The sequence below is a fragment of the Petromyzon marinus genome, chromosome 52 (genome assembly GCF_048934315.1).
Source record: "Petromyzon marinus isolate PM22_M1 ecotype Great Lakes invasive population chromosome 52, UKy_Petmar_22M1.pri1.0, whole genome shotgun sequence".
Taxonomy (NCBI): Eukaryota; Metazoa; Chordata; class Hyperoartia; order Petromyzontiformes; family Petromyzontidae; genus Petromyzon; species Petromyzon marinus.
In genome coordinates, this window is record NC_133718.1 from 11216252 (window position 1) to 11227539 (window position 11288).

At 53.0% G+C, this 11288-nt stretch overlaps 1 protein-coding gene across 2 annotated transcripts in view; it reads right to left on the bottom strand.

Moving 5' to 3' along the window:
- Positions 1 to 1595, bottom strand: part of LOC116953578 (GRAM domain-containing protein 2B-like) — a 35660-nt gene extending 34065 nt beyond the window's left edge. For both annotated transcript variants that reach the window (XM_032973900.2, XM_032973899.2), the window contains exon 1: positions 1287 to 1595. In XM_032973900.2, coding sequence (XP_032829791.2) covers positions 1287 to 1387 — 101 coding nt within the window. In that variant the 5' untranslated portion in view covers positions 1388 to 1595. The remainder of the gene's footprint in view (positions 1 to 1286) is intronic.
- Positions 1596 to 11288: the final 9693 nt, after the last annotated feature.

Sequence of the window (11288 nt, forward strand, 5' to 3'; positions counted from 1 at the left end):
AAAATACAGGTATGTGTGTCAGACAGGTACACGCGTGTGTGTCACACAGGTACACATGTGTGTCAGACACAGATACACACGTGTGTTATGCGCAGATAGACAGACATTAATACACTTACAAAAAGACAAAGATGCCCCGTTTAGCCTTAGACTGTTGTGGGAAGTGCAGTTAGTAAGCAACTATGAAGGCCGGCGTGGGTGCCTATGACAACGCCCGCCCGCATTTGTCTCACGAGTGGCGATGTTTACAAATCGCAACAGGTACTCATTTGAGGCTGGGTCGACCTAGGGGAGGCCCAGGACCAGTTCAAATACTCGCCACTGTTATTGGCCGTGAGCGGACATCGAGCAGAGCCGGGTTCGTAGCGCAGTGCGCTAAACTCTGCATCACCGCTACCCACGCGGAAGACAAAGATGCACACTAGCACGTATACAAAACCCCAACACCATCGTGGGTTAGAGGCTAGGGTTTAGACACTGGGATAGGGACGTGATGGTTAAACTGCTATTTTTTATTTAAACAATTTTTTGCATTTCACCAGGGAAGGCCCACTGAGCTACGTAGCTCTTTTTCAGAAGCGACCTGGCCACACATGATAGCTCAACGAAGTGGCTTGTCACGTGGACATTTAAAGCAGCCAAATACTCTAAAACGCACGTCTATAAATATGGCGGGAAAACCCGGAGGACCCGGAAAAAAATCTATGCGGCCACGGGGAGAGAGAAACACGCAAACTCCAAATATACAGCAGCAGACGTCAGGGTCGGGATCGAACCCACGACCTCCTGCATACCGGGCGAGGTAGTTAACATCTCCTAGCCACCGTGATGATGATGAGAGAGAGAGACACGCAAACTCCAAATATACAGCAGGTGTCAGGGTCGGGATCGAACCCACGAGCTCCTGTACACCAGGCGAGGTAGTTAACATCTCCTAGCCACCGTGGTTAGATTTCCGAGGCAATGTCTGAGGGCAAAAGGCTGCAGAGAAGGCGGGGGAAGTTCAGGGATGGAGGTTACAGGGTCGAGGTCACAGTCCTGGGCCGCAAGACTCGAGGTCTGGACGAGACATGGGGGTTTGGTTTAAATCGAGAGGATAGGATATGTTTGAGATACAGGTGAGGGTTAGGAATAGGGGTGAGAGTTAGGGGTGGGGGTCAGGGTTATGGGTGAGTGCCACAGGGGTAAAGACCAGGAATAGGGGTTAGGGTCAAGAATAGTGGTGAGTGTCAGGGTTAGGGGTGAGGCGTTAGGGGTTGACGGCTGTGGCTGGCTTCAATGCTCACCTGGCGAGCGATCGGCTCCGCCGTGGCTCTTCTTCATCCTTGACCTCGCGACCTCGGTGCCTCCGGATGAGGCGACGGAGCAGGTGGCTCCCGGCGATCATCCCCCGGGGTTGGTGGTGGTGGGGGGTGAGGGGCGCCTCTCAATGAAGCAATCAATTATCGCGAATTAACGGCTCTGTCTGCGAGCCCATGGGGGTCTTGATGAGGTCTACTAGGGGGTTGTTTGCCGGGGCCGGGGTCCTTGAAGGATCACCTGGGAGAGGGGAGCGTGCGCGTGCCCCGTGTGAGGTGTGAACTGGGCTCGTGAGCGTTGCGCAGTGAAGGCCTCGGGGAAGGGGGTAGGGGGGGGTGGGGTGCCGCTTTGCATCCGCAGATTTCACAACTCGCGTGGATACGAGCGCTTCCCTCCCCCCCCCCCCCCCCAATTGCTGGGTCCTCCACGTGCTCATGACTCTCGCTTCCCCGTTGCTCGCACTGGCCCAGCGAGGAGGAATGTGATGCGACTTTAATGGAGCCGTGCCGTTGGCTGTGATGGGGGTGATGTTGCGCGTCACTTTTAGGAAATGCAGTTTCCTCTTTGGCAAGCCACGTGTGTGAAAAGCACGGTGGCTCGGAGATGTTAACTTTAGCCCCTTAGTGTTAGTTAGACTTTGTACCTTTAGTATAGTTTAGACTTGTATACCACTTATTTTATAATTAAGTTTACTATATGTTGAATGTATGCATCTTCCTGCCAAAGTGAATTCCTTGTCTGTGCGAACTTTAATGGCGAATAAAACCCCTTTCTGATTCTTAACTTCCACGCCTGGTATACAGGGGGTCGTGGGTTTGATCCCGACCCTGACGCCTGCTGCTGTATATTTGGAGTTTTCGTGTCTCTCTCTGTGCTCGTGTGGATTTTTCTCCAGGTCTTCCAGTTCCACCCCCCCCCCCCCCCCCCACACACACACACACTTAGGAACGAGCGTTTAGAGGATTTGACTGCTCTACATTTCCACGTGATTAAGCCACTTAGTTGAGATTTAATTTGTGGCCACGTCGCTTCTGAGAAAGAGCTACAGAGCTCAGTAGGCCTCCCTGGTGAAATAAAATAAATTGTTTCGTTTTAAAATTTGATTTAAAGCTTTCGTGACTGCAGGGATTCATATTCTTGGTTCTTTCGGTAAAGTCACGTAGAAGGGAAACAATAAAATAATAAAAATAATAAATATTGTTTCCCTTCTACGTGACTTTACCGAAAGAACCAAGAATATGTTTCGTTTTAGTTCAGTTCGTATTCCAGTCCGAGGCATCGGGGCCTTCACTGACCTAACCGTGTCCCCAATGCTGACCTTGACTTTAACCCTCATCCTGCCTCTAATCCTAACACGAATATCGAGAAGTCATCTTGGCCACAGTCGTCAATGCCACCACCACGAACCACACCTCGCCAAACTCCACCAGATCCCACAGCTGCTGCTGCTGCTGCACAGGAGATATCGCGACCTCTGAGATCTGCCCTGACGGTCTAATTCAATTATCTGGCCTCAGACCTTCTCTTCCCCTTGTTTACCGAACTCACTGGAGTCCACTCCAATGTCCGTCTCGGTAACCGGCCCTCTCCCCATGCTACACAAGTGTCCCAACCCAGCGCAACTGTTCTTGCCCTGATTCTAACCCTGACTATAACCCCAGGACCAGATTGAGGCTTTGAGGGAGGGAAGGGCCAAACGATGTATTACATGTTGCAATATATATTTTTGAAATGATCAAACATGTATTTATTTACCTATGTAAAATGTAATGAATTTATTCGACTCAAGGTAAATCCATCAAACATAAATCACTCCCTTTAATAAATTATTCAAACAAAATATTGCTTTCCTAACTTTAGCTGCTGTGGAAAAGTCATTAATAATGAAATAGTAATTCAAAGACAATGTTCGGAGGGCCTAACGTAGGGCCTACAGAATGAGGGCCGAAGGCCTGATTAGCCTAACGGTTTATATGGCCCTGCCTAACCCTAACCGTGACTCTAACCGTGACTGTGCATCTCTAAGCCACGTACAGGAAACGATAGAGAAAAAGCGAGAACAATCTCACACACCCTCTTAAACTTCTGCTTCATACACGCACTCACAAAGGCAAACATCCCCCGTATAGCCTTAACATACTGTTGGGGCAAGTGCTGTTAGCGAGTAGCACATGTGAAGGCCGGCACGGCACACGAGGGAGTGGGTGGCCAACACCACGCCCGGCCGCCTTTGTCTCCCCGGTGCTGATGTTTACACACCGCACCGGGTACTGAACTCGTTGTTGCTGGTCATAAGCGGGGATTGTGCTCGGGTCGCCGGGTTCGTAGTGGAGTGCCTCCAACAGCTTTTAGTGTTTAGTTTGTTGTCCTTACCCCGTTCCTCCGAATAGCACGGTTGTCTACATATGGCGCGAAAGAAGTTCAACATAGTGCATACAATTAGGCTTCCTCCTGAAGTAAAACAAAGATTACTTACATGCAGATGTAGTGTAATAGCGCCGGCTGGTGGACAGCAATGCCAACTGTGGTGGACAGACAGTCCAGTCGCCGGTGAGGGCGAGCACGGTGTGTGGGCAGAGCGGAGGAACTGGGGCAAGGGTCACGGCGGACCCCATCTGGAGGCCCCTGGAACCTGCTGCTGGAGGGTTCGAGAAGGGAGGCGCGGTCAGGGCGGAGCCAGGGCCGCGCCGGGAGCATAAAAGGAGCCGAGAGCGGGAGGCTCGGGGCTGCCGGTGCTGGGAGTGGACTCGTCTCGTCGTCGCTGTCGTCTCGTCGCCGTCGTCGCTAAACGTCTCCACTGGACGTTGCGCTACGAAGGAGAGGAGTTGGCTATCTCAGTCAGCGCCGTCAGTGCTAGACGGCCGGTGTTGTGTACAGGCTGGGCTCAGCTACTGTGGAGAGTGTGCGGACGAGACCGTGGAAGTTGTTAATAAAGAAAGTGCCTCCGAGAATCGTTGACATTACACATACTGTACACGCTGACACAGTGACATACACGCTGACACAGTGACATACACGCTGTCACGATGACTCATACATAATTGCATGCACTGACATACCTACCCTGACCTACGCACACTCTGACAGAGTGACACCTACATTGACACGGTGACATACACACACAAAAAAACACAAAGATTCCCCGTATCGCATGAACAGACTGTTGGGGCAAGTGCTGTTAGCGAGCACCTATGCAGGCTGGTACGGCACACGACGGGATGGGTGGCCAGCACCACGACCGGCCGCCTTTGTCTCCCCAGTGCACCAGGTACCGTACTCAATTAAAGTCCGAGTCCACCAAATAAAAACAAATATTTTCTGATGAAGTTTTTTTTTTTAATAGGGGTATTAATGATTACACAATTGGTAGCTATTGAGTAACAGACAAACACTCCAATAAACGCAAATATGCATGAGAAAATTAACTCATTTGTATTTAATGTAAAAGTATAAAATGTTGTCGGCACAGGTCAACTGGACGTCGTGGTTTTTGTTTTATTTTTATTATTTTTTTATTCATTTTATTTTTATTATTTTTCTATCTACGTGACTACCGAAAGAACCAAAGAACATGCATTCCTGCAGTCACGAAAGTTTGAAGTCAAAATTTGGACCTTGATCAGCATAATCTACCCAGTGGGCCCAGGGACACGTGATTAATTCATGAACATTTCCCGGAATTATCATCATGCCCAATGGTGTAAACAAGAGCAGTCTCCATCTCTCTGCCCTTTCTCTCTGTGTGCTATAAAGAAGGGCCATTGTCTGAAACGTCGCCTACCACTCTATGTATATGTTTCCCATTTGAAGGCCACAGAGAGCGATATCGACGGCCTTGTTGAGTGTTTGTCGTTTGCTCGGTGCTTCCAGCGTCACCTCATCAGTCGCACGGTGTACAACAACACCACGCACGACCGCCTTTGGGGCCGTCCATAAATGACGTCACGCACCTAGGGGCGGGGGGGGTGAGACATTTGTGACTATGTGTGACAAGGGGGGGGGGGGGTTTGAGAAATATGACGTCACATCAAAATGCGCAACTTTAAACAAATATAGATAACACGTTCTACTTAATTAAATAGACTTTTTAATGAATGTTTTCTCCTACAACATCAGAGTGCAGCGCCACATTAAATACGCACTACAATGACAATAGTTGTAAGCTATTTGAAGCATGTTTTTTTGGGGGGGGGGGCAGAGCTTTGTGACGTCATATTTGAGGGGGGGTCTGACTTTTTGTGACGCCGTGTGACGAGGGGGGGGCTGGTCAAAAATCGTCAAAAATCGCGTGATGTCATTTATGGACGGCCCCTTTGTGCTCCCAAACAAACACACGCGCACACGTCCAGCCCCTCCCCCCTTCTCCTCCCTGCGATTCCCAGGAGACGCCGCAAAAGACATCTTACGCCCCCCCCAGCCCCCGGGCCCTCACCCCTCCCGACCCCTACCCGTGATGTTGCGTGGCGCCTGTTGTGGTGCTAGGCGAGGTCCACGTGGAGAGCACGTGGCGTCTGTGTAAAGCTGCTGTCACGGGACAGACCCAGATGCTATGGCTGGGAAGATGCGCCGCCCGTTCCTCCCGCTGTGCCAACACTCGCTGCGTTTTAGCCGCCCGGCGCTCAGCTCATTGTTGTGAGCGCCGCCGTTGTTGTTCAAGGGCGACTGCCTCCTACTGCCCGCAGAGGCCGATCTTGACACCGCTGGTACCCGGTCAGTGGCAAGACCACTCAGCTCCACGTTCTCTCCAGCACGTGCCGCTCCATGGGGCACGGGGGGCTCCATGGGGCACGGGGGGCTCCATGGGGCACGGGAGGCTCCATGGGGCACGGGGGCTCCATGGGACACGGGGGGCTCCATGGAGCATGCGGGGCTCCATGGGGCACGGGGGCTCCATGGGGCACGGGGGGCTCCATGGGGCATGGGGGCTCTATGGGGCACGGGGGGCTCCATGGGGCACGGGGGGCTCCATGGAGCATGCGGGGCTCCATGGGGCACGGGGGCTCCATGGGGCACGGGGGGCTCCATGGGGCACGGGGGGCTCCATGGGGCATGGGGGCTCTATGGGGCACGGGGGGCTCCATGGGGCACGGGGGGCTCCATGGAGCATGCGGGGCTCCATGGGACACGGGGGCTCCATGGGGCACGGGGGGCTCCATGGAGCATGGGGGGCTCCATGGGGCACGGGGGCTCCATGGGGCATGGGGGCTCTATGGGGCACGGGGGGCTCCATGGGGCATCGGGACTCCATGGGGCATGGGGGCACCATGGAGCACGGGAGGATACATGGGGCATGGGGGGCTCCATGCCCCAGCCACCGAAGCCTCGCCTACCGATGGGAGCTCACCGATGAGGCTGCCCCCCCCCACCGCCTGCTCCCCACGCTTCGTGACTCAACCCCAGACCGGTCACTCACCCAGGCGTGCTGCTGCAGGGTAGAGGTCGTGCGGCGCGGTGCAGGTGGCGACCGCCTTCCCCTGGGGGGTGACGATCCGTGGCTCCATGACGACCGGGAGAGGGTTACGAAACCTCAACCCTAACCCCGCGATCCCAACCCCATCCACCACCACCACGCCTCGGTCTCCCTCGCGGCGATGTTTTACAACACCCGTAGCAGCTGCTCGTTTTTTTAAGGCTGAGTCGACCCAGGGGAGGCCAGGCATCGGGTCAGATGATCGTCGCCGGTGTTGGCCGTGAGTTGGGAATCGAACTCGGGTCGTCGGGCTCGTCGATCGACGCGCTAACCACTACACTACCGCTCCCCACGAACAAACATTGATTTAGTGGATATGCAAAGATCCCCCGTATAGGCTTTACAGATTACTGTCAGCGAGTAGCACCTATGAAGGCCGGAACGGTACACAAAGGGGTGGGAGGCCAGCACTACGCCCGACCGCCTTTGTCTTCCCAGTGGCGATGTTTACTACACACCGCACCAGATACTCATTTGACGCTGAGTCAACCTAGGGGAGGCCCAGGAACGGTTCAGATAATCGTCACCGGTGTTGGCCTTCAGCAGGAATTTAACTCGGGTGATCTCGCTGGGTTCATAGCGCAGCGTAGCGCTAACCGCTACACGACTGCTCCCCATATACACACAGACACTGACATCACCATCAGCAGCCATGATCAATCCGCTGCTGGATGAAGGCATCCACAAGCCCCACGATCCTGTGATGTAAGAATGAAACCAAGCGCTTGTGACAAGGGCTGATTTCCTCGCTTCATCTCCTCTCGGCCCCGGGTGTTCCCTAGGTCGACTGAGCCTTAAATACATATTTGGTGCGGTGTGTAAACATCAGCACTGGAATGGGGGAGAGAGGGGAGGAAGGAAAGGCAAGTGATGGCTATGATGGTGTGAATGGGTATGATGGCAAGTGATGGGTATGATGGCAATGATGGGGTGAATGGGTATGATGGCAAGTGATGGGTATGATGGCATTGATGGTGTGAATGGGTATGATGGCAAGTGATGGCTATGATGGCATTGATGGTGTGAATGGGTATGATGGCAAGTGATGGCTATGATGGCATTGATGGGGTGAATGGGTATGATGGCAAGTGATGGCTATGATGGCATTGATGGTGTGAATGGGTATGATGGCAAGTGATGGCTATGATGGCATTGATGGTGTTAATGGGTATGATGGCAAGTGATGGGTATGATGGCATTGATGGTGTGAATAGGAATGATGGCAAGTGATGGCTATGATGGCATTGATGGTGTTAATGGGTATGATGGCAAGTGATGGGTATGATGGCATTGATGGTGTGAATAGGAATGATGGCAAGTGATGGCTATGATGGCATTGATGGTGTGAATGGGTATGATGGCATTGATGGTGTGAAGGGGTATGATGGCAAGTGATGGCTATGATGGCATTGATGGTGTGAATGGGTATGATGGCAAGTGATGGGTATGATGGCAATGATGGTGTGAATGGGTATGATGGCATTTATGGGGTGAATGGGTATGATGGCAAGTGATGGCTATGATGGCATTGATGGGGTGAATGGGTATGATAGCAAGTGATGGGTATGATGGCATTGATGGGGTGAATGGGTATGATGGCAAGTGATGGGTATGATGGCAATGATGGTGTGAATGGGTATGATGGCAAGTGATGGCTATGATGCCATTGATGGTGTGAATGGGTATGATGGCAAGTGATGGCTATGATGGCATTGATGGTGTGAATGGGTATGATGGCAGTGATGGGTATGATGGTAACGATGGTGTGAATGGGTATGATGGCAAGTGATGGGTATGGTGGCAATGATGGTGTGAATGGGTATGATGGCAAGTGATGGCTATGATGGCATTGATGGTGTGAATGGGTATGATGGCATTGATGGGGTGAATGCGTATGATGGCAAGTGATGGCTATGATGGCATTGATGGTGTGAATGGGTATGCTGCCAAGTGATGGCTATGATGGCAGTGATTGAAGGTGGTGATGGTGTGAATGGCTATGATGGCACTGATTGATGGTGGTGATGGTGCGATGGTTAACGACAGTCCAGTGGTTATCGCACTTCCCTATGAACCTGCTCACCTGAGTTCGATTCCCGCCAATGCCGGTGACGATTATATGAACCGGTCCTAAGCCTCCCCTAGGCGACTCGGTGTGTAAACATCGCCACTGGGGAGACAAAGGCGGCCGGGCGTGGTGCTGGCCACCCACCCCCTCATATGCCACAGTTCCGGCCTTCACAGGTGCTGCTCGCTAACAGCACTTGCCCCAACAGTCTGTGAATGCTACACGGGGAAGCTTTGTCTTTGATGGGTGCAATGATGATGGTGATGGTGAAGGCGGTGTTTCTCTGCTGACTCCTGGAGGCCCACAGTGGAATATAAGGGCGAGTTTCTCTGCTCGCCGTGTCTCCCCCTGCTGTCTAAATCTCCCCGTGTCTCCCCCTGCTATCTAAATCTCCCCGTGTCTCCCCCTGCTTTTGTTATCTCCCCGTGTCTCCTCCTGCTATCTAAATCTCCCCGTGTCTCCTCCTGCTATCTAAATCTCCCCGTGTCTCCCCCTGATATCTAAATCTCCCCGTGTCTCCCCCTGCTATCTAAATCTCCCCGTGTCTCCCCCTGATATCTAAATCTCCCCGTGTCTCCCCCTGCTGTCTAAATCTCCCCGTGTCTCCCCCTGCTATCTAAATCTCCCCTTGTCTCCCCCTGCTATCTAAATCTCCCCTTGTCTCCCCCTGCTATCTAAATCTCCCCGTGTCTCCTCCTGCTATCTAAATCTCCCTGTCTCCCCCTGCTATCTAAATCTCCCCGTGTCTCCCCCTGATATCTAAATCTCCCCGTGTCTCCCCCTGCTATATAAATCTCCCCGTGTCTCCCCCTGATATCTAAATCTCCCCGTGTCTCCCCCTGCTGTCTAAATCTCCCCGTGTCGCCCCCTGATATCTAAATCTCCCCGTGTCTCCCCCTGCTATCTAAATCTCCCCGTGTCTCCCCCTGATATCTAAATCTCCCCGTGTCTCCCCCTGCTGTCTAAATCTCCCCGTGTCTCCCCCTGCTATCTAAATCTCCCCTTGTCTCCCCCTGCTATCTAAATCTCCCCGTGTCTCCTCCTGCTATCTAAATCTCCCTGTTTCTCCCCCTGCTATCTAAATCTCCCCGTGTCTCCCCCTGCTGTCTAAATCTCCCCGTGTCTCCTCCTGCTATCTAAATCTCCCCGTGTCTCCCCCTGCTATCTAAATCTCCCTGTGTCTCCCCCTGCTATCTAAATCTCACCGTGTCTCCCCCTGCTATCTAAATCTCCCTGTGTCTCCCCCTGCTATCTAAATCTCCCCGTGTCTCCCCCTGCTATCTAAATCTCCCCGTGTCTCCCCCTGCTATCTAAATCTCCCCGTGTCTCCTCCTGCTGTCTAAATCTCCCCGTGTCTCCTCCTGATATCTAAATCTCCCCGTGTCTCCTCCTGCTATCTAAATCTCCCAGTGTCTCCCCCTGCTATCTAAATCTCCCCGTGTCTCCCCCTGCTATCTAAATCTCCCCGTGTCTCCCCCTGCTATCTAAATCTCCCCGTGTCTCCCCCTGCTATCTAAATCTCCCCGTGTCTCCCCCTGCTATCTAAATCTCCCCGTGTCTCCCCCTGATATCTAAATCTCCCCGTGTCTCCCCCTGCTATCTAAATCTCCCCGTGTCTCCCCCTGCTATCTAAATCTCCCCGTCTCTCCCCCTGCTATCTAAATCTCCCCGTGTCTCCCCCTGCCGTCTAAATCTCCCCGTGTCTCCCCCTGCCATCTAAATCTCCCCGTGTCTCCCCCTGATACCTAAATCTCCCCGTGTCTCCCCCTGATATCTAAATCTCCTCGTGTCTCCCCCTGCTGTCTAAATCTCCCCGTGTCTCCCCCTGCTATCTAAATCTCCCCGTGTCTCTCCCTGATATCTAAATCTCCCCGTGTCTCCCACTGCTATCTAAATCTCCCCGTGTCTTCCCCTGCTATCTAAATTTCCCCGTGTCTCCCCCTGCTATCTAAATCTCCCCGTGTCTCCCCCTGATATCTAAATCTCCCCGTGTCTACCCCTGCTATCTAAATCTCCCCGTGTCTCCTCCTGCTATCTAAATCTCCCCGTGTCTCCCCCTGCTGTCTAAATCTCCCCGTGTCTCCTCCTGCTATCTAAATCTCCCCGTGTCTCCTCCTGCTATCTGTTATCTCCCCGTGTCTCCCCCTGATATCCAGAGATCTCCCCCTATCTCCCTGTGTCTCCCCCCATCGCCCAGTGTCTCCCCATCCCACCATGTCTCCCCCTGCTCCTCGCGTCTCCCCCGCATCTTTCTCGACTCCCAGTGTCTCCCCCTACTATCGGAATCTCCCCTCCCCCCCTCCCGTGTCTCATGTCACTCAAGGGGGTCTGAGGGCTCCATGGACTCCCGAGGGTTCCCAGACCACGTGGACCATCAGTTCTGGTTGTGGTTCATTGACTGGTCGTGGTTGACTTGTTGAGGTAGACTAGTCGCGTTTAAACTGGTTGACT